This window comes from Molossus molossus, unplaced genomic scaffold, assembly GCF_014108415.1.
Source record: "Molossus molossus isolate mMolMol1 unplaced genomic scaffold, mMolMol1.p scaffold_m16_p_1, whole genome shotgun sequence".
NCBI lineage: Eukaryota > Metazoa > Chordata > Mammalia > Chiroptera > Molossidae > Molossus > Molossus molossus.
In genome coordinates, this window is record NW_023425344.1 from 61,480,719 (window position 1) to 61,505,134 (window position 24,416).

At 41.2% G+C, this 24,416-nt stretch overlaps 1 protein-coding gene across 1 annotated transcript in view; it reads right to left on the reverse strand.

The window, feature by feature from the left end:
- Window positions 1-4,408: 4,408 nt before the first annotated feature.
- Window positions 4,409-24,416, reverse strand: part of TMEM150C (transmembrane protein 150C) — a 96,570-nt gene continuing 76,562 nt past the window's right edge. Inside the window, exons 2-8 of the mRNA XM_036271707.1 lie at window positions 19,454-19,543; window positions 18,603-18,656; window positions 18,468-18,500; window positions 17,965-18,032; window positions 11,283-11,410; window positions 8,577-8,754; window positions 4,409-5,652 (exon numbers count right to left, since the gene is read on the reverse strand). Coding sequence (XP_036127600.1) covers window positions 5,444-5,652; window positions 8,577-8,754; window positions 11,283-11,410; window positions 17,965-18,032; window positions 18,468-18,500; window positions 18,603-18,656; window positions 19,454-19,533 — 750 coding nt within the window. The 5' untranslated portion in view covers window positions 19,534-19,543 and the 3' untranslated portion in view covers window positions 4,409-5,443. The remainder of the gene's footprint in view (window positions 5,653-8,576; window positions 8,755-11,282; window positions 11,411-17,964; window positions 18,033-18,467; window positions 18,501-18,602; window positions 18,657-19,453; window positions 19,544-24,416) is intronic.

Here is a 24,416-nt window from a genome sequence, read left to right on the forward strand (position 1 = left end):
TGTCCATCAATAGATGACTGGATAAAAAGCTGCGGTATATATGCTCAATGGAATACTATGCAGCTGTCGAAAAGAAAGATCTCTTATCCTTTGAGATGACATGGAGGGACCTGGAAAGTATTATCCTAAGTGAAACAAGCCAATCAGAGAAAGATAAATATCACATAATCTCACTTATTTGTGGAATATAATGAGCAAAACAAGCTGATGAACAAAACAGACCCAGAGACATAGAAGTAGGGTACAGACTGACAAACCTCAGAAGAGAGGTATGGGGAGGGGAGAGATAAACCACAGAACTTATATGCATGTATGTGTAACCATGGACATAGACAACAATGCCGGGGGTGGGGGAAGGGCGGGATTGGGAGGATGGTATCAATGAGGGGAAAAGAAGAAACATCTGTAACAAAAATAAATAAATAAATAAATAAAATGAAAAGAATTAAAAAAAAGAAAGAAAGAAAGAAACCTAACTGCTGCGTGTAACATTACAAGGTCTCGGGAGAACTTGAGTAGAGCTGTTCCATTTAAGTAGGAGCAGCAAGAGCATGACTAGAGTGGTGTCAAGAGAGAATCAGGAGAGAAGGATGGGAGACAGCAAATATGGAGTTTTTCTTTTTTAAAGATGGGAGAAGTAAAAGCATATTTTATGCTGATAAAAAGATCTTTGCGCCCTGGCCAGTTTGGCTCAGTGGTTAGAGCGTCGGCCTGTGGACCAGAGAGTCCCAGGTTCGGTTCCCAATAAGGGCACGTACCTGGGTTGCAGTTTGTCCCCGCCCCGGTTGGGGTCGTGTGGGTGGCAACCAGTCGATGTGTCTCTCTCACATTGATGTTTCTCTCACCCCCCCCCCTCCCGCTCTATCTGAAGATAAATGCAAAAATGTCCTCGGGTGAGGATGAAAAAAAAATCTTTGCTTTTCTAGTGACGGGACTAGTCTTTTCTCACCCACACTTAGTTTTGGGCTTCAAATTTGGATATTTGCTGCTTCTTGGAACCCTAACTTTGAGGAGTGTTAATAGGAAATCTGAACTCATATAGTGCCAAGAATTGTGAAAATGAACATTTCATATGTAGAATTCTTCTCTTCCCTCAAACTGTTGGTTCCCACTACTTTGCAGAATAGTACACATTTTAGATGTGGCCAAGAGTCCTTAGGCTGAGTGGAATTACATTTCTCTAATTTAATTATATTTGGATGGCTCTTCATACTTATAATTTGGTGCTCTATCTCAACCCCATAGATAGCTACTTTCCTCAGCTTCTGTATGATGATAGGTTCTTGATCGATTTTTTGGAACTCCCACTTCAAAGAAATGACAATGACCAAAGAAGCCTGAAAAACTCAGTGTGAAGCCTGTGGTGGCCACGAGGACATTCATAAATGTTTCTCCTATTCTGGGCAGATGGCAGGAGGGCCGCTGTCAGATATAGCCTTGTGATTTGCCTTAGCCAACAAAATGTGAGCTAGGTGATGTGTAATTTCCCAGCAGAAGCTTGAAGAACCAGTGAGCAATCTGCCACATTTTCTTGGCTGTCAGCGATTATGGAAGCAGGTGTTGAGATGAGGCCTCTATCAGCCAGGGTCTGAATCACAGCAATGAGTAGAGCCCCCTTTCAAACCTGGATAGACATTTAGTATGAGATATGAACTTTAGTTTTATTAGCTTTATCTTAGTATGGCAAAACCCACTTATCCTGAAACAGTGCCCAAGAACAAAAATAAACAGTGGTGTCCCAGCTCCATTACAACCAATAGATTACACACTTCAGGATATAAAGATTTTACATTCCCATACCTGGGCCAAAGAAAATGCAATAAATAGCAAGGGTAATAAAACTTTACCTGTCAGTTCTCCATTAAATAAAAAATGATTGCCCTGGCCGGTTTGGCTCAGTGGTTAGAGCGTCGGCCTGTGGTCCAGAGAGACCCGGGTTCGGTTCCCGCTAAGGGCACGTACCTCGGTTGTGGTTTGTCCCCGGCCCTGGTTGGTCGTGCAGGAGGCAGCCACTCGATGTGCCCCTTTCAGGTTGATGTTTCTCTCTCTCTCCCTCTCTCCCTCCCTCCCACTCTATCTGAACAAAAGGTGGAGAAATGTCCTCAAGTGAGGATAAAAAGAAGAAAGAAAAATGTCCTCGGGTGAGGATAAAAAAAAGAAATGATTGAATCTTTAAAATGTTAACATTAAAAAATATATTTATCTTGCCCTAGCTGGTTTTGCTCAGTGGTTAGAGCTCGGACCTCAGACCCCAGAGTTTTGAGTTCAATTCCTGGTCAAGGACATGCACCTCGGTTGTAGGTTGGGGCTGTGAGGGAGGCAACCAATTGATGTCTCTCTCTCACATTGATGTTTTTCTCTCTCCCTTCCTCCCTCCTACTCTATCTAAAAATCAATGGAAAAATATCCTCAAGTGAGGAATGAAATATATATATTTCCCACAAAAACTCTTAACCAGGAGGGAAACTTTTCTTCTTTAGGAGGCTTAGATTACCAAAATCATAGTTAAATGTATTTCAGACTTTGTTCTGAGTCATCTACTTTAGATCCTCCAGGGCTGCTCATTCCAAATGCAGATTCCCTGGTCTTGGCCTCCTAGAAGAAAGCTGTGGTTCTTAACTCCCAGGAGGGTCTGTAATCTTGATCTTTGTTTATATGTGTGGTATAATACACAAATATATTTGGTCTTTGTCTTCAGTTCCTGCTGCAGAGCTGCTAAGACTCTTGGAATTTCCTGATAGGAGTGTATTTTGTTATTCATAATGAGCCCCTGAGTTTATGCTAATGAGTGAGGTCACTTAGGGTGGGGTTCCCAGACAGCACTAGGATGGAGCTGGTCAACCCTAAGGCCAAGTGATCAGACTCTGACCAACCTGCAGGAAGGTCTGGGAGGGTGCTAGAGAGAGATCTATAAACCTTCGAACAGTGAGATTCAGAGAGCTTCTAGGCTGATGCACACATCGAAATGCTGGGACACTGGCATGTCCCTGAATCCCTCCCCTTTCATGCCCTATGCATCTGTTCCATTTGGTTGTTCTCAAGTTATATCCTTTATAATAAACAGGCAAATGGAAGTAAAGTGTTTTCTTGAGTTCTGTGAGCCATTCTAGCAAATTATCAAACTTAAAACTGAAGGGGGTGGTGGGAACTCCCCAATTTTATAACCAAGTTGGACCGAAGTGTGGGTAACCTGGGACCCCATACTAGTAGCTGGCATCTGAAGTGAGGGCACTTTTGTGGGACCACTTTAAACTTGTGGGGTCTGACAATAACCCTGGGAAGTTAGTGTCAGAAGTGAAGTGAATTGTAGGACATCCAGTTGGCGTCCACAGAATCAGAGAATTGGTTGTTGCTGTTGGAAAACATTCTAGAAATATGTTACCAACATAACACAAGTTCATTTTCAATGTACTGTCTTACTGAGTTTACACATGCTTCAATATTAGAGATAGGTGAAGAGACAAATCACAGTTCTGCATAAAAGAATTTTATTTAGTGGTCAGATCCCAATGAATAATGTCAGTCATTGCTTGATTCTGCTAAAATGTGCTATTTTATAAGATATGCTCTTAAGAAAGTGTACAGTGCATCACCAAAAGCTGTTTACTTTGGGTGGTATAGGGCAACAGAGAACTTCATAAATCTTTGTTCTCTGATAAAAATTTTAAAATAGAAAAAACAAAGAAATAAAACCACCACCAAAAGCAGTATTTCAAAATAATAAATGTCACCTTGGGCTATTTACAGTAAGATACCTTTTTAATAGGATACTCTCTGGTCGATTATTTTCCTCACAAATTTAATTGTAAGTATTCTCACTCCTCCATTTGACCCTCATTCGTGATTTCTACCATTCACGTCTTCCTTGAAAGTCATCTTCCATTCTCTCTTGTCTTCAAGTCTTTCTCTAATACTCCTTTTCCTTCTGTTACCTGACCAATAATTCTATTCAACAGACATTTGTTGAGCACCTATTATGTGCCAGGCACTGTGCAGGAGGTGAAGATAGATACAGAGATGAAAAATCCTTGACAGCCCCCTTCCTCAAGAAACTGAGTTTAGGTTGAATTAAAAAACGATGCTTTTCACATTATATTCCATGAACTCCCAGGCCCCTGTAAAGTAAATTTGGGGATTCTCGAAACAAAGTGCACTCGTGAGGGTCTGTCAACGTGGCCAACTCCAACACATGTTGAATGTATAACTGCTCTCTGTGAAGCACAGCCTCAAGGTGGGGCTACATGATAGACAGCAGGGGACAGCGGTGCTGATTTGTTTATGGGGGATGGTAATCTTTTCATTGGCTTCTACAAACTGCACATATGAAAAACCCTTAACCCCTCTCCCAATACTAAATTTGAGCTATAGATACATATTAAGAAACTCTCCCCTGACTTGGACTTGCTCGAAAACTCCCATCTGTAATAAATGGCCAGCAGGAGCTCTTTTCATTACCTCTACTCATGTTTCTTTGTGCTTTTCTGTGAACTTCAAACATAAAAGCAGCAAATTAAGCCTTCAGGGTCACCTTTTTTTTCTTTTATCAAGGTTGAGCCCAAAACAAGCTCACCTCTTGCGTTTGGCCTACATCTTTGTCCATGAAGCCTTGAGAGATGCTTGGTAGTTACTTTAAAAAAACAGAAGGCAAGCCATGAAATATAAAACAAGAGCTATACATAGCATACTAGATAAGCAACAGTGAAACCACACTCTCACTGTCACATCTTGTCCCATGCCGGGCAGATCACAAATATTATTCACATGGAAATATTTCTCAGGTCACAGTCAAGTCCGAATCATGGTGGTGGGCTTCCCTCTCACAGTTTGTAACATATTCCTCTTTCACTGAATCCTCTCAGCCAACCACTGAACAATGACGGAGTTTTTGTGGGAAAGTTCTGTCCTCGATCCCATCCTTTCCACAGGCTACCCAGGGTCACGTCTCTATACAGCTTCCATCCAACTGGATGACACGCTATACTTCCAGGGGTACTGCTGCCAGATTCAGAACTTCATGAGCTGGTTCCAAGCCCTTAGGATCTGAAGGCAACTTCAGGAGTTGGCATTATTCCCATGTTACATTTGGCCTGCGCTACCCTATGGTGGAGAGACCCCAATGTCCGAACTATGTGAAGGGAAGGAGAAGAGCAGGGAGTACTGGGAGAGGGAGGGGGGAGGTGATCATGCACAAGCTTCTTGCTGTCGTGCATATATTTTCAGTGTAACAGCGTGTATTTTGACACGTAAGGAAGGGCTTGTGCTTTTTTATTAAAGAAATAACTCGCCCTGTAGAGCTCATTTGGCAAATGTGGCTATGAACTGTGTGTGTGTGTGTGTGTGTGTGTGTGTGTGTGTATAAAATGTGTCATGAGGTTATGTGTCAAGTCCAGTGGGTGTATCCCCACTGTCACACCCACCTCACCAGCAAGGAAAAATGGTTAGGTTACACCTGGTCAGTTTGATACTCAGAAGCTTCAGACAGGCTTTCTGAGAAGCTTAGAAAATTCTCCTGGTACTCCGAACAAACAATCTCATAACGGTAATGCCGGAACTCCACAGCGAAGGTGCCAAAGTAGGACAGAAAGCACATGACCAGGCCCCACTGGACCCTGGCTGCATACATGTGGATGCCTTGGGCCATGAGGATGAAGTCTGGGGAGGAGCGGTCAAGGAAAGTACCCCCATCAGCCACGCGAAAACTGGACGCTTTCCTGACCAGAGAGAGATTACAGGAAAAGTCTGGCTCTGCCCCTCACTAGGCGAGAATTCGCTTGACAAGAGCTTGCTGAACACAAACATCTACAAGAGTAACACGTGATGGCCTTATCGAGCTCTTCCTTTGTGCCAGACACGCTTCTCGGTGCTTTCACAGAAAATCTAACTTAATCCTCCTGACAGTCCTACTATCAGCATTTGTTCACTGGTGCGGCTCAGTTTGCTGGGCATCCTCCCGTTGCCTGTTGGACTCCAGGTCAGGGCACATACCCCAGGTTTCGGGTCCCCAGGGTAGATAGGGGAGGCAGCCAATCAATGTTTCTCTCTCTCCCTCCCTCTTTCTCTAAGATCAATAAAAATGTTTTGTTTTTTTTTAAAGTAGGGAAACTAAAGCCAAATGGATAAGTAACTTGCCTGAGGTCACACAGGTCTTAACTGGTGGATTCAAACATAAGCACTCTGACTCCCAGGCCTTGCATTCAACCACTATACTCTACGGCTAATACACTGAGATTAGCAGGAGTCACAATCCCAATGTAAGTAGTTGGCCAGAAAAATAAAGTTATCTTTTTAAAAATCACTGCAAATGACTATGGATTCATGGTCATCATTCTATCTACAGATACACTTTTAAACGTTATCAAATTGCTAACCACTTCCACGTAGCTGCACTGGTCTCTGCGTGCTACTAATAATGTCTAAGGGTCCCTCTTCCTTTTCTGTCTGGTTGTCGCTATCTTCTTTCAGACAATACTGTATAGGCGAGCTTTGTTCCTGGTGTCACATTTAAACTGGTGCCTAGATGAAAATATGTAATTAAAACAACAAACAGACATGATTCTTACGCCTGAATATATATGGAGTGTGGGTGTTGAGAAAGGTTCATAGCATATGCTTTAGTGAAAGGACCAGAGGCCAAGGGCTACATACATTTACTTAGGAAAACCAGAAATGCCCCCTTCTAGCTTCAGAACTTAGATGTAAGATGTTGGGAAATTTTTAGAGAGTATGTGAAACTACTTCAGCAAACTTGGCTCTCTGGATTAGATTTGATCCATTCACCTGGGAACCAAGAAATGGTTCCAAGTGTTCAGAAACAATATGGATCAGAATCGCTTGGTATAAGCTCAAAACTCAGAATCATTTAAAGTCTGTACATACTCTTCTGACTGAGGGGTCAAAATATGTCAAAGCAATATTATTAAGTTAATGAGGAAGGGATGAATCTTCAAATCCCATACTAGCAGAGTTCTGACCTTCTCACTTAAAATATTTTATCAGGTTGTTAGCAATAAAATTTTCAAGTCCTTAAATGTTCTCTAGTGCAACTACAGAACTTCAAAAAAATCAATAAATGATTTAATGGCAATTTGTGAAGGAAGGAGAAATAAGACTCTAAATACTCCTCTAACTAGAGAATATCACTAAATGCTAACTCTTTTTACATTTTATATTAAAATTTTTTTATTTATTAATTTTTAGAGAGAGAGAGAACCATTGATGAGAGAGCACATCAACTGGCCGCCTCCTGCCTGCTCCACAGTGGGGATCGGGCCCACGACCTGGGCATGTGCTCTGACTGGGTGACCTCTTGGTGCATGGGTTGATGGTCAACCACTGAGCCACACCGGCTGGGCTAAATCGTTTTACATTTTAAAGCCATATTCTCTAAGGTAAGATCATGTATTGAACTGAGCCTAACTTGAAATCAAGATCACCACAAACTGTGACATACCGTGTATGATCTTGGGTAAATTAACCTCTGTGCTTCACTAATCTTACTTGTGAAGATTAGGAAGCTGATGCATCTAAGTGCTTAGAATAATCCATAGCACATTATAACTTCCCAATAAATATTGGCTATTACACGATTGAAGATGTGTAATTGTGTTACCTATGCAGTCTATCATCTAGGAATCTTGTTCCCTTCTTCTCTGGTTTCCTTGGGGGGACCTATGGGAGTGAACATGTGTGATCACTCCACCCCATGGAACGAACAAACAATCTGATTGGTGGGACTGCAACTGGCTGGTTTCCATTGGGCCATGCCACCAGTAGGTGCAGTCACTGTGCTCCCTCCTAGACTAGCCTCTCTCTGGGATCTGTTTGGGGTTATGCTGAGTGAAGCACTCTTCTCTTCCTTTCCCTGGTTTCTGTACTTGTTACTGAGTAGATAAGCTGAATTCCAGGGTGTGAGATAGGAGGCCTGTGGCATTCTTTCCATATTTACCAGGAATAAAGGCTGATTTCTTCATCCCCATTTGGCTCCTTGTATCTGTTCTCTATTAGTTTAAACTCTGAGGGAAGAAGGGAAATAAATAGCACCTCAAAACCTCAGATATATTTTTTAGGACAACTATATAGGCAGTGGTAATTCAATTCTTGAATTTGTTTTCTAGAAAAGCTTATTTTCCTGAAAGATATAAATGTATTTATCCCTTGAAATTCATATTAGAATTAATAAATTAAGTTATAGGGCCACTGATAAAGTCAAGTGACATTTTTTTTTTTAAGATGGTGGGGGGAAATCCTAATTCTCTTTTGGTTATGCATTCTGTTTTTCATAAAGGAAAACATTTATATCATCGGTGATTAGGAGAATGCATGCCACCATTTCTGCAGATCGAAACAATCTTGAGAAGACAGAGCTTATTTTATTTTTAGTTTTCCTCTTTGGCATGAAAAATAGTCTTAGAGTTTTTGTTTTTATACCCATTTACTTTTCTGTTTTATCTAAGATTCTGAAATGATCTATCTATATTCTCACAAATCCACAATGGCAATTTTCTCACCTTCTACACAGACAAGTTATCTGTGTTTTAATACCATTGGCAAAGACCCTTTTCACATTCAAAGGATACAGAGGACCACACAGAGAGTGACCGACGCTGAGAGAATAACTCGTGGAATTCCAACTTTCCGTCCTTCATTCTTGATGTTGACTTTGAGTGTCAATGCAGCCTGGATCCAGCAAGTCAACGTGCCAAATCCAAAAGTCAAGGAGGTTCCGACATTATGGATTTCCTCATCATTTGTGAGCTGAAGGGATGAACAGATGAGGATGTGGGGAGGCCCATTCAGAAAAGACATAAAAGCCAATGGAATATGTGGAGGAGAAAAAAATAGGTAAAGTGATATCCCAATAACAAAATGATGAATTTTAGAAATATTACAGTCCTTCATTTCCACTAGCTCCTTGTGTCAGTTCTCAGTTGGTTTGAACTCTGAGGGGAAGAAGGGAAATAAACAGTACCCCAAACCTCAAAACATTTGTTTAGAAAAACCATACAAAGCAGTGGTAATCTTTTCTTTGAATTTATTTTCCAGAAAAGCTTTGTGGAAAAGTAAAAGAAAAAAAGCAGGAAAGTTACACCCAGAGAAAGAGAAATGTCAAGGTTTCTACAAACATACACCCCAAATTCTGTTTTCTAGACTAAGAAATGAGACCTGTATATACTGATTGAGGAGGACCAATTCTAAACGGGTCAGTATTTCATTGGTATCGTCAACTAATAATAAGACTTGGCTGTTCATTATTCCTGCAAAACTGGCCTGTCCATATAGTGGGACCAGTTCATTGTTAACAGGATTTTGTTTTTTCCTATTATCATAAAACTGCCACCTATGAACTTTTGCCATATCTGTAGATCCATTAAAAGAAAACAGTGTTTGAAGATTCCTGGTTACAGCACTATAGAGTTAAGGGGATAATGGAGACCCATTTGGCTTATTTCAGTTGGGCGTTAGAGATGTAAACTCCTCAAGTCATTACACATTGTCTCAAAATTTTTATTTATCACTTAAAACATCTTTAATAATTACATATATTATTAAATACATACTTATGAAAAGAAAATCTATTTTGAAGAGGTGACTTTTAAAACATGGTGAAAATATATTTTTGAATTGCCTTCAGATGTCTTATTGTTTGACACTGCTGTGAATAAGGGTCACATCAAATCAGTATTAGTTTCCTTTTACAATTTTTTTTTTGCTGTACAATTTTTTTCACCTCTTTTTTGGAAAGAAGCCAGTTTTTTCTTCTTCCATAGTTCAAAAGACATATTTTAAAAACTTATTCTAAATAATGATTCCTCCAGTATAATTTTACTTCTAGAACACTGGTTTTCTAAACTCTATCGTTTATTATTTTAACCTTATTTTTCAAATAGATAATATAGTTACATGCTTCAAACTTCAAGAATTATCAAAAGTGAAGATTGAAGTCTGTCTCTCACCCCATATACCATCTACCTGGTTTCTCCACAGGAAATTAATTTGTTACTTGTTTCCTGTGTATTCTCTGAGGTATTCCAGAAAGTGTTTTTCAAATAGAGCATCATCGTTCATGGCTTTGACTATTTGTGGTTCCCCAAAACAGCCTCACCTCTGGGTTTCCCCTGGGGCTTTCAGTAAAGAGCAAAACGTCTACTCACTAACCCCCATGCAAGTCCTGGTTGAGAGAAACGATAGTTGTTGAGCACTTTGCGACAATGCCAGTGCCATGGCACGGACGGGTAGTGAGAGAAAAGACTCCCACCAACATCTCAAAAAATGCTCTGTGCCCTACCATTTTGGAGTTTAACAGGATAAACTCTCAGAAATTCTCCTGATAATTCATTGTCCTAGTCAACATGTTCTATGGATGCAACTTTCTTGTTACCCAGCTTGACATGGGATGAGACCTAGAATAATTAGAGAAATTGGGGTTGCCTCTCTGTCAAACAACCCTGGTTTAATGAATTATCAGGACTGAGGGTTAGGACAAGAGGCACTCTGACAATCTACTGCCATATTTTCTTGAATGTCTATGCCAGTTGGACTTTACTCAATAGAAGGGAGAGGGGTGTCCAAGGTCCGGTACTTGATTACAAGAGGGAAGTTTCTAGCAGCAGTGTCCAGCACAGGCTGGAGGATGCTGGGGAGGGACTGGAGGCAGGGAAATCAGGCAACTTCTCTAACACTGCAGGGGCCTCTTTGTCTATTTTACAAATGAAGTCATGCAGGTCAAGAGTTGGGTGATGGTATTGACAAGGGAAATTATTCTTAAATGTTGTGACCTTGGGCTTCTAAATTTCTGGAAAGACGAGTGAGTGTATCTTTGTACAAGTCATAGGTGTTCTAGAGAAATTCTGGGTTTTCAAACTTGAGTTTGCTAATCTGAAATGCAAGCTTTCATGCTAAAAGGATGTTCCGTGTTTAATAATAGAAAGACAATGATCCTATTCATTTTCTAGAAAGGTACATTAGGATACAATTTGTTATGAAAACAATGTATAAAACACTTTAAAATCCTTTGTAGAAAATAAACAGCTATTTTCGTAGCTGTGCTGTATTTCCAACGCACAGTGAGCACCCGCGCATGTGTAATTCAGACTTAGGCAGACCAGGCTGAGAGACCATAAAGGCTGACTGCTGGAGAACCTGCGCTATTAGGAGCCACTATTAGCAATGTTTTAAAAGATCTGTACAGAATGATATGGGCCATATAGTGACTGTCCCTCGGTGGCTATGATAATCATATAGGTGAAGTGTGAGATGTAGGTGAAAAAGGCCAAATGAAGTACCTGAAAATTACCAAGTAAAGTCATTCCAAAGGAAGCCAGACACAGTGCCACCAATCCACTAATATTCAGCCACGGATTTAAAACCTTTGGTTTCAGCTGTATGAAGCGCAGAACAGCTACCACAAGAGCTGGGGAATAAAACAAAGTATTAAAATTGAAAATCTGAAATTATAACACTCAGACTATGAGGCCGTGTTCTAAAGCCACAATGCGCAAAGTCAAACTTTTCACAATACATTTTTAAATCTCTGAAATGACAATTTAAAATATGTTTGTTTTCAATTGATTTTTTTAGAGAGAAAGGAAAGGAGAGAGAGATAGAAACATTAATGTGAGAGAGAAACATTGATTGACTGCCTCCTGCATGCCCCCTACTGGGGATCGAGCCTGCAAACTGGGCATGTGCCCTGACCCAGAATGGAACTGGGACCTCTCAGTCCATGGGATGATGCTCAGTCCACTGAGCCACACTGGCCAGGCTGAAATAAGTTACTTATTTATTTTTTAATCCTCACCTGAGGTTATTTTTTCCATTTATCTTCAGATAGGGTGGGAGAGAGGTGGAGGGAGAGAGAGAAACATTGATGTGAGAAAAACACATCGACTGGTTGCCCCCCGCATGACCCTGACCAGGGCTGGGAATGAACTGCAACTGAGGTATGTGTCCTTGATCAGAATCGAACCCGCAACTCCTTTGTCCGTGGGCTGATGCTCGAACCACTTAGCGAAACCAGCCAGGGCGAAATAACCGTTTTTTAAAAGGAGTTTTCCACATGATGCTTATGAATATTTCGATGTTTTATCCTACCTACCCTGGGGGAAGCAGAGAGGAGCTGAAGCGGCAAGCAGTGCTATTTGTGATCGGGGTGATACAAGGATGATGGAACTGTTCATAGTGTTCTCAGGGTTTTTAAAAACGAGGCCAGCCAAGACAGACTGGCTTAGGAGAACACTGCAGAAGCTTGATGCACAACAAATAAATGGGATTCAGACTCAACCATCCTTTAGCTTAGAACAGTGTTAGGACAAACAGAACAGGAAAGCACGGGGAAGACGACGAGGTTCCACATCTAGACAAACCTGCTGGCCCCTGTGCCAGAAATCATTCCTGGGGACAGGAAGGAAGATAAAGGCAAGTGTGCAAATCCCTTCACTAGTGCTTTGCTCCTACTTCCCGCTGATTGCACCTGGGGTTGTTCATTGTCAAAGAAGAGCAGCTGCAGTAACCAAATGATGAACTATGGGTTTTAGCAGCAGATTTTGAGGTCTAGTATGTATTAAAAATCACACTGATTATATTAAGAAAGCTCAAGTCTTCCAAATGATGTTAACTACTTATTTTAAAAGACCACTCCATCTTTTGAAGCAAATTGTCACTGGAGAACTTTAGATTTCACATCTGACTCCTAACAGTAACCTTGAGGATGGTCCATACTCAAGCCACAAATCTAAGAATCCCCTTTATTAACAGCTTAGTACAGGGATATTTTCATATTTATACAAAAAGCTGAGAGAGGTTAGTTTACAAGTGATAAAAAAAAAAAAGACACTTGCAATTAATGTAAATTATATCTACATAAAAGGAAATGCACTTACTATTTCCTAAGACAATTTATTCTGACATTAAGGTTTAGCAGGGGAGATAATTAGAAATTCAAGAATTATCCTATTTATACAGCAATGAAGTAGGTAATTATGTGCTAAAGGTTTTACCTTGATCAAAGGCCATTATTAGTAGCCATTAATAAAGGACACCCATCCATAAATTTGCATTTCCAAGTATGCTGAATTTCATAATTCCAAGTGACACAGTTCAGCTCAGTGAGTTGACATTAACTTTCAAGTACCTCTGATCAAAGAGTGGTATTCAACTTGGACAATATTTGGATTTTGGAAACAAAACAGAAATAAACCATTATTTATGCAATTTCAAAGTTCTATTCTGATTTAGCTTTTAGTATATTTATGTTTCAGCTAATGCCCACGATTGATCATACTATCAATAAATTATACTTGAATTGACAACAGTTTTCCAACCTGCTTGTCTGAGGAACCTAGTTAGGCATTACATTATATTACAAGTCCATTAATAATGACAAGAACTACCCTGGAGGATGAAAAAATAAGCACAACTTGTTACTTTTTAGGGTGGAAATAGGAGGAGGAAGTGGGGAGAGAAGAAAGCGACATAAACACTCTGACACAGTGATCATCAGATACAGAAGCCCTTAGATCCAATCCAGAAACCCAAACACAGGGCACCATGGAGACACGTGCTGACTGCCTGTGGTAGGCAGCAGTCAGGGCCTAAGGACAAAATACCAAGACAGAACATTTCCTGTCTTCTAAAGATGACTAGTGGCAGGAATTACTCTGGGAACCCTCTGGTTGTCATGTAGTTTGAAGGAGAGGATCACGGTGGATCGGTCTGTGTGTCCCGCTAGGTCTAGGAGAAGAGATCAGTGGGCATGCATCAGTCTTGGTCTCAGCATTGCTAGACTTCCTGTTTGTAACAGGCATGATGGAAAATCCTTTTATCAGGAACAGAGGATGAAATTAAGCTGGAAACAGAAACCTGCTTGAAGACAGGACTTCAACCCAACACTCAACTTCCAAAATTGCATTCTCAACCCTCACTTTGCGCTTTTAACCTATTAATTCCATTATTAATCCACTCAGACTAGGCGAAATTTCTTTCTAAAACAGACTCTGGCTGAATTTTCAGGGTGGTGGAAAAAATAAGGATTTTGACCCTTTAACACTTTTATTAACAATTAGGTTTAAAGGGAGGCCGACTTAGACTGTTACAAAGTTCATTTTCAACCAAGCAGTAGTTTAATTATACCTTCTTGAAAAAGACTTCTGGGCAGCAGGGTAATTTCAGAGGCATCTTTATATATGCTAACCAATTTTTAGTTTCATTAAAAATTTTAGATTTTATCAACAGTTTAAAACAAGATTTTAAAAACCCACCTTCCTGTTGTTTTGGGTATTTAGAACAGTCCTTTGCCGTACAGGTGCCCCATTTACTTTCTCTAGTTTAAAATAATACAAATATTGTTTAAATCGTTTATTTTCTTTACTAAAAAATTTTTTTTGACTTTGAGGCTGATTGGGTTATTTTTTTCTTTCTTTATTGATTTCAGAGAGAGAGGAAGGAAAAGGGAGAGAGAGAGAGAGAAACACTGATACGAGAGAACATCGATTGGCAGCCTCCTGCATAGCCCCCCACTGGGGATTTGGCCCACAACCTGGGCATGTGCCCCGATCAGGAATCAAACCGGCGACCTCTTGGTGCATGGGTCGATGCTCAACCACTGAGCCACACCGGCTGGGCCTGATTGGGTTTTTAAAGTTCAACTCAAAATAGCAGCTCTTCACTGTAGTTCTAAATTGGTGCCTGGCCAAATTCTTTTTGTTTGGTTTAGTTTTATTGTTTATGCATCAATGATTCCTCTTTGTGACTACAGCAGAACAGGCGATCGATATGTTCTGGCAGAAGGAGGGAGACTTGCTGCTTTTAGGTGACTGAAATAATTCAGCAATTAGCTTTATCCTCTCCAGAGCAGCAAATAATATTCCCTTTAAGAAATGTGTCTTAGGTTTTCCCCCCACGCCCAGGAGAAATAAAGTGTTGGCTCAGGACAAAGAGCATAATTAATTCTGTAAAGAAAATAATTGAGCATTTGATCTTCAATTAGTCCATCAAAAAGATAAAAGATCTTGGGTAACTATTTTTAATCAATGCTACACCAACTCATTTGTAGATTGTAAATTATAATCTATACAGCTGCCAAAAAGCAGTGACTGACAGGCAGTGCAGGTTGTTTCTTAACGTCAGTCACGTCGTGTGAAGTCATAGTCTGAGGTGAAATAGGACGAGGCAGGGGAGATGGAAGCATCCCCACTTCAGAGCAAGAATCATTTGTAAACGAACTTTCCCTCTCAGAGTTGATAAATAAATAATTGTTGGTTTACTCCCACTGAACACTAATCTTAATCAGTTTTAAGTCTACCAGATGGCACTAAAAATGATGAAAGATAATAAAGAATAAACACCGGATGCTGCACTACTTTAGAGCAGGAAAGCTAGTAAAAACCTAAGTGCTCCTTGGTGGAGCAGTGCAGGGCTGGGTGGTGATGAGTATAATCTGGAAGAGGGGAACTTGTTTTTGAAATGCTTTTATAAATAGTTACTCATAAGCTTTGTAACTGGATAAATTTGTGAGCTGTGCAAACTGGTGTTTTTTAGATTATATGTACACTGAGGACCACTGGGAAATACCGATGTTTCTTAAGGATATGAAGGAAACTATGTGGTTTCTAACATGTTCATTGGTTTCTTTAAAGCTCAGTGGAGGACAGACAGCTGTGACAGCCCCCCCCCCTTTTTTTAAATAAGAGCACTTTCCTCTGTATCGTGATTAGATGAGGTAGCATTTTCTTAAATCTTCACCTGAGGATATTTTTCTATTCATCTTCAGATAGAGTGGGAGGGAAGGAGAGAGAGAGAGAGAGAGAGAGAAACACCAATGTCAGAGACACACTGATTGGTTGCCTCCTGCACGACCCCTACCAGGGCTGGGAACCAAACCACAACCAAGGTATGTGCCGAAATCAAACCTGCGACTCTTTGGTCAAACCTGAGCCACACCAGCCGAACTGAGGGAGCAGTTTTATTTATTTATTTTTTATCCTCACCTGAGGACATTTTTCCATTTTTTTGTTCAGATAGAGTGGGAGGGAGAGAGAGGAAGGCAGAGAGAAACACCGACGTGAAAGGGACACACCGAGTGGCTGCCACCCGCACGACCAACCAGGGCTGGGGACAAACTGCAACCGAGGTACGTGCCCTTAGCGGGAACCAAACCCGGGTCTCTCTGGACTGCAGGCCGACGCTCTAACGGCTGAGCCAAACCGGCCAGGGCTAAGGGAGCATTTTTAAAGCTCTCAGCATTGTGCCTGGAATGTAAATGACTGTCATGAATTATTGTTGTTATTGGCCCTGGGGGGATGCTCACGAGTAGGTACCAACCTGCAGGCCTACGTAGTGTCATGGCAGAGGGGTTTAGAAAGCTCCCTGACACTGGGATTGAAGATTCACGCTCGGGGCTTTGTGCTCTACTAAATGCAAATATCTCCTTAGCAGTCATGTATGCCTCGATATGACTAAGTGAATTAGATCTTTGCAGAAGAGTGGTGTCAAGGGTAGAAAAAAAGGGCAAGTATAAAGCTCCTGAAAGCTGAAGCTGGAGGCACTGAAGACAAACCTGAGAGACGAGGACGGGCCCTGGTGCCCACATGTGCACCGGCTGCTGAAAACACCCCCTTTCTCAGAACTTGGGAGTGTCTGGGGCATGAAAACACTGCCTGCCAAGGGCTTGAAGAGAAGAGCTTCATTAAAGATTCAGCAGCCCCAGCGTCAGGCCTATCCAGCCTTCCCCTGGCACTAGCAGCAGTCCATGCCTTCAGACATTTGCTGCTTAGGCGAGTGGACTGCGCTCTGGGAAGCTGGGTAGGGGAAGGTTAGCTCCAGGGAGCAATCTTGCTGACTGGAGAAGCCCCCAGTGTGCTTCTCTTTGAACGGCACAAGGGGTGCTCTCCATGGTTCTCACTCTGTGAACTCTGAGCTAAGATTCTGGCTGGGTGGCATGTTGGACCAACCATCTCCCTTGATTTTCCAATGAGGTCTGCAGGTCTTCCCTTTTCCTATAGCAAACATTAAAAAAGAACATGTTCAGAGTGAGCAGAAATTTTTTTTGGCGGGGCGGATTATACATCGATGAAATAGCGGATCACCTCTCGGGAAGACAGATACTCCTTCAGTAATAACATCACCTTCTCTCTCACATAGAATGAAAAGTCTCACCTTCCAAAAGAATCATTTCCAGAAAACCACTGTTGAAATATTTACCTGTTACTGACCCGACCCCCACAACATGCGAATGATGCCCGCTGGCTGACCCTTTGAAAGACACTGGGAGGGCCTGGCCGAGGAGATGGTACGTGATGCGGGCAGGAGAAGGAGAGAGCACAGCCGGCTCCGATCCCCGGTCCCCGCAGGACTACCAGGTCACAGAAGCACTCACAGAACAAAGGGGACAGGATAGTAAATCAAGGTCTTGGGCCCTGAAGAAAAAGTGGGGATTTGGGGCCGGACATGAGTATAAGAATTTTCTTTCTTTTTTTTTTAAACCTATGTCTCCATTTGCCAGCTTGACATATATATATATGTGATAGACACAGGGAAGAGCATCACCTTTAGCTTTTAAACAAGTATCTACACACATCAGTGTTTATCACAGAGCCGAGGCATTTCCTCATCTTTGCCAGTGAAGAAATAAACAAGGCATTCTTTTTAAGGCCAATGTACTGTACAGTAATACATTCTCATGCAGGGTTGCATGGTATGTGAAATATATCGTTTCATGCAGCGAAAGAAATCAAGTCGAGAATACACTGAAATGATACAGATGGTAAAGGGTTGAGAAAGTGTTCAGGTAAACAGTGAACATAACAGGATTTATGAGGGGAAAGACCCTCAAAACAAAAAGCTGGCTTCCCCACGATATGATCCCAAATTATCAACTAAGCCCACCATGCTTTTGATATGGGTTTGGAAGAACTGAAAATAAGCAGAAATACATCAAAGCATATAAAGCATTCTTTATTATCTTCTCACCTAGGAATGCTGCCATGTTCATGACTTGACTAAACACACAGCTTGCAGGAGGCTCATTACCTGCAATACTTGAAAAATAAGAAATGTTATATTATTATTATTATAATGACTATATTAAACTCTATAACCCTCTGAAAAGGACTGAATGTTTGTGTCCCCTCAAAATTCATATGTTGAAATCCTAACCCCCCATATAATAGTATTAGGAGGTAGGACCTTTGGAGATAATCAGGTTATGAGGATGGAGCCCCAAATAATGGGATTAGTGCCCTTAGAAAAGGGGCTTCTCTTGTCCTCTTTCCACCCTGTGAGGACACAATGAGGAGATAGCAGTCTGTAACCCAGAAGAGGGCTCTCATCAGAACCTGACCATGCTGGCACTCCGACTGTGTGGAATAAATTTCTGTGGCCGTCCAGTCTATGCTACTTTGTTTAGTAGCCTGAATTAAGACACTCCAACTTTTTCTAAGATCCAATAGGTCAGAAGGGAATGACCAAATTACCTTATATACGGTGCATGCTTCACACCAGGTTTCCTGGACAACAGAAAACACAGGGGCTCAGGTTAAAGCAGTCATTTGTGGCAAAGTTTTTGTTAGGCCTATTAATGACCAATGAATTACAGAGATGAACTTTACCTTTCAGCTGCATTTAATGGGAAAATTTTGTCATCTTCCACAGCTATAAAATATCTATGAAGAAAGAATAAAAGTTTATAAAAAAAAAAAATTTTATTTTATTAGGCAACCACATTAAATCCTATCCAGGAAAATGCTTTTTTATTACAATGCTTTGCCAATATATAGATCATTCAGATCTCTGAAGCTCATAGGTCATTATTAATTTTCAAAATGCCCCCTAAACTAATGCAAATCATTATAATCTGAAAACTGGAAAACAAAGAAATAAGACCTTACAACTTTGGGTAAACTCAAATTCAAACTCAAATTTTAGAATTTCTCAGGAAATTCTCAATCCACCTTTCTTAATGAGCTGCAAAGAACTAAAATAATTTTCTACACGTGAACAGTACTTGAAATAAGCAAGAGTGGGAACATTTTGTGATAAAATAAGACAGACTTCCAGTGTAATAATACCCGTTTTTAGAAACACACCAGAGCCAGTCACAGAAGCCCACCCTGGACCATGAGCCGGACTGTAGTGGAATCCTTAGGGTGTTAGCATCAGACTAGCACATTTTGCAAATAATGACTCTGCATCACCAGCTTATAGAATGTTCATTACTGGAAGGACACAGTTAAGTCTAGCAGTCTTCATTACCTGCTGTGTATAATTTATTACTCTTGTTATTTACTTTGGTTTCTAGAAGAAGGGAAGCGAAATAGGGACTTTAGCAAGGTTGACTTCATAAACATTATTTGAAAGTATTTGTAAATATATTTATATAGATATGCCATATACTATCAAAACCACATTTTTATCTACATTGCACCCCAGTCCTTAAATAATTAAGTAAAAGAATACTCACACTATCCACAATCCAGCTGAAGTAAACAAAGTAAATACAAGAGGTAAAAACATCCATACGCTGCATTTCTTCCCATCCATACCTGTACCGCTGAAATAAAATGAGCAGGTATTAACGAAGGCAAAAATTTACCCGACTCTTTCAGGACAGACAGGAAGTTTACTTTCACTGAAAAAGTGCATTTCATGAAAACATGGTTCAAATCAGTATCATTACGGCCACACGTGGGAAATCCTTGAGCAGGGAACGTGGACAACTGTTATCCAGCGTTAGCCCAAATATTCCAGAGTCTTAGTTGAGAACTGATGAAAAATTTCTCGTAATGACATTTATCCGTATACAACCTTCGTTGTATCTAAGAAAGTACAAAAGGGTTTGGCTTAGGACTTGGAGCAGAAAGTTTTGGGTCAGGACTAGGTACCAAAGGCAAACTCCAACCTACTTTTAGTGCTATGAACATTGATGGCTTATGGATCTATGGACCCAGCAGGTAGGTACATAAGTCTACAGCTTAGCTAACAAGAATGTTAGAAATAAATGCTTACTAAATAAATTAGCAACACAGGAGGAAACGAAAAATGCTTTGCAAATCTGAATTTTTCTCACGATGTTATTGAGCAACTATCTCAGAAGACTCTGAAATGAATGTTCTGGAAAACGTGTTGTGTATGACTTTAAATTAGCTCCTACAAGCACCACGGGGGAAAAGCCAGATGCTAGGCATTTTGGATGTTATGTCTTAAAGCAAAATTATATAAATAAAAAATTCCCCACCAAAATAAAGTGGAAAGCAGAAGCTTCGTAAGTGCCTATGAAAAATTATTGGTATAGAACAGAAAGAAACAACTACCACTTTACTTCTTTACCCAAAACCATCAGACAAAATCTATTTGAGACACCGGATGCCAACAATCCTAAAGGCAAAACATCAGTTCCAAGACAATAAAGTACCCTAATGACCTTCATAGGTGACCTGACAAGCAGAAGGATATGGGATTACATGGCACCTCTAGGGAGAAACTGCTGCTCGTTATTTTGGGTTTTATAATTAACCGGGTTTGAACCAGCACTGTCACACTCCGCAATATCTACTTGCATAATGCTGACATTCCTTGGGCCTTCCAAGTGTTGAGAACAGAGGGCGAACATGGCCCTTCCTTTAGCTTGGTAAGGAAGGTGTCAGAAAGGTCTCAGTTCCCAAACTGACCTACTAAGCTGATTAGGTAGATCTTTCAGGCAAGGAACAGACACCTGGACCTAATAATGTGTCCTTGAACAGTTGTTCTGTAGTCTACACCTATCTGGGCAGGGTGTTAAATAAATGACAGACTCGCCCAGCCCGTGTGGCTCAGTAGTTGAGCATCGACCCATGCACCAAGAGGTCACTGGTTTGATTCCCAGTCAGGGCACATGCCCAGGTTGTGGGCCAAATCCCCAGTGGGGGGCATGCAGGAGGCAACCAATTGATGTTCTTTCTCATTGATGTTTCTCTCTCTCTCTCTCCCTCTCCCTTCCTCTCTCTCTAAAACCAATAAAGGAAAAAATAACAGAATCTAGTTGAAAGATGTTAGAAACACTTGCAATCAATTTAACCTAATTCCGTCCAAGTCACAAGACTGACACCGACTTGTGCCAGGTACTATATACCAAGTGGTGGAAATACTGGGGTGGGTTCTAATGAATACAACTATTTTTATGTAACAGTCTATGCAATATATAAAAGCTGGTGTATGAACCAGTGGCCCATGACTACTCAGTTTATATAATGTGGAAGAATGATGAATATTCTAAGCATACATAATTTGGTTAGTCAGTGTCTATTCATTGATTTATGTCTAGAAAATTGTGGGCTCATAATAAAGCTATCAATTACGCTAACAAAATACTCCCACCAGTTAGCTAAATTGTAGATGGGGTATGAAAAGTAGGGATGTTGATTAAGCATATAAACCAAACCGTTCTAGATCTGTCCCTGAAATAGGCAACTCCGACAGGACAGCTGAAATCGTTATGTTGGAATAAGAGTTAGGACACCAAGTTCTCACCCTTAGCTCCCCAATAACTGACTCTGGGGGCCTGGGCCAGTTACCTGACTCTGTACCACCACTCCCCCATCTCACCACAGGAAGACTGCTGAATTCCAAGAGAGGGAGAAGGACAGCCAAGACGGAGGCCGCACAGCGTGATGGTACCTGGTCGGTTAAGCCACATTCCGTAACATATCTTTTCAGTAACAGAATGCTCCAATATGCCTAGAATGATCAGCCCCAAATCAGTGATGTTCTTTCTCATCGATGTTTCTCTCTCTCTCTCCCTCTCCCTTCCTCTCTCTCTAAAACCAATAAAGGAAAAAATAACAGAATCTAGTTGAAAGATGTTAGAAACACTCGCAATCAATTTAATCTAATCTAATTCAGTCCAAGTCACAAGACTGACACCGACTTGTGCCAGGTACTATATACCAAGTGGTGGAAATATTGGGGTGGGTTCTAATGAACTCATGCCTATTAACCATTTTAAAAACAGACTGGTGAATCAACCACAACGCCGCCTTACCTGTACACCGAGAAACAACCGCCAAACGGACAAACACTCGCACTGGCTCCCTTGCAGGAACGTCTACATGGGAAATCAGACTTTGGAAGCAGGAATGCAGAGGGAAGAGAGTTCATGAGATCATTCCAAGACTGGCATCAAGCTACAATAGCTTTATGTGCAATTCCCTTTAAAGAAAGGCAATATGAGGTAGGGCACCGAGTAGGACCGGAACCCAGTTCTGCCGCTCACTAGCTATCCGATCTCCAACAAGTTATTTCATGTCTGAAGCCTTAGTTTAATTATGGAGATAACATCTACTCTAAGGGTTGTGCTGAGGATTACTGACAAAGAGGTAACACCTCACACATGGTACATGTTCCGTAATGGCAGTTGTGCCAACTGACTGCCGAGGTCAACGCTAGGACGAGGTCCCCTCCCTCCAAAGCAGGGCTCAGGACAGCTGAACACCTTCTCTGAGCTCCTGCTTTGCTGGAAGTATGCAGACACCCCTCCCAAGAATAATAGTTTCTTTCTCCAGATGGCTTTCCCCCCAAAATGAACGAATTGTACTCTCAGGCCTACCTCCCTGAGATTCTCCTCTTAGGTTAGCTTTCACTGCGCACTGCTTTTCTTTTTGTTGTTGGAACATCTCAGGTGGCTAATGGCTACTCTCCTTAAATATTTTACTTTTGTGAGTTTAATTCTCAAACAGCAACCTTATCTCCAAATTCTGGGGAAACCATACTATATCCCCTGCCTAATAATTGAAATTGCCCTTTTTTAAATCAAAGGGATGCCTTGAGAGGTGAAAAGCATAAGTCTATGGATAGTTGTATTATTAGCTTCCAATGGAACTACTTGGGTACTTCAGAATTTTTACATTGGTTATGCCCCTCCTTTTCTTTTATTTTGGAAATAATAGAAAATTCACCTGTGAGAAATAGTACAGAGAGCTGGGCTGGTGTAGTTCAGTGGTTGAGCATAGTACCATGCACCAAGAGGTCACCGGTTTGATTCCTGGTCAGGGCACATGCCCGGGTTCTGGGCTCAATCCCCAATAGGGGGCATGCAGGAGGCAGCCAATTGAATTTTTTTTCTCTCTCTCTAAAAAAAACAAACAAACAACATATTTAAAGAAAAAAATCTTAGAAAAAAATAGTACAGAGATTTCCGATGTATTCTTCACTTTATCTCCCCAATAGTAACATCTGTATAACTACAGTACTGTATCAACAACCAAGATAGCGATGATCACTGTGTTAGGTTAGCCATTCCCATAGGAATGTAATGAAATCTCTCTATTTTAATTTGCATTACCCTGCTGGCTAGTGATGTCGAATATATTTTCATGTGCTATTTGCCATCTGTATATCCTCTTCAGAGAAATGTCTGTACATAGCTTATACCTATTTTCAATTGGATTTTTTAATGGTTGAGAATAAAAAACAGGTTGAGAATGCTTTATATATTCTAGACATTAGTCCTTTTTATAGATATGCAGCTTGCAAATACTTCTCCAAGTCTGTAGTTTATCTCTTCATCCTCTTAACAGGGTCTTTTTATTTTATTTTATTTTATCCTCACCCGAGGATATTTTTCCATTTTTTGTGCAGATAGAGTGGGAGGGAGAGAGAGGAAGGGAGAGAGAGAGAAACATCGATGTGAAGGGACACATCGAGTGGCTGCCACCCACACGACAAACCAGGGCCGGGGACAAACTGCAACCGTGCCCTTAGCGGGAACCGAACCCGGGTCTCTCTGGACCGCAGGCCGACGCTCTAACTGCTGAGCCAAACTGGCCAGGGCTTAACAGGGTCTTTTTTTTTTTTTTTTTTTTTTTATCCTCACCGGAGGATATTTTTCCATTTTTTGTACAGATAGAGTGGGAGGGAGAGAGAGGAAGGAGAGAGAGAGAGAGAGAGAGAGAGAGAAACATCGACATGAAGGGACACATCGAGTGGTTGCCACCCACACGACCAACCAGGGCCGGGGACAAACTGCAACCGAAGCATGCGCCCCTAGCGGGAACCGAACCCGGGTCTCTCCGGACCGCAGGCCGACGCTCTAACCGCTGAGCCAAACTGGCCAGGGCTTAACAGGGTCTTTTTAAGCAAAATTATTTTATTATTTGTAAGTTAAAATATACATAATATAAAACTCTTAAAAAACTTTTTTTCTTTATTGACTTTAGAGAGAAAGGAATGGAGACAGAGAGAGAGAGAGAGAGAGAGAGAGAGAGAGAGAGAATCATCGATTGGCCACCTCCTGCATGCCCCCCACTGGGTATCAGGCCCACAACCTGGGCATGTGCCCTCACTGGGAATCAAACTGGTGACTTCTTGGTGATGGGTTGACACTCAACCACAGAGCCACACTGGCCGGGCAAAGTCTTATAATTTTAAGTGTACAATTCAGTGGTATTAAG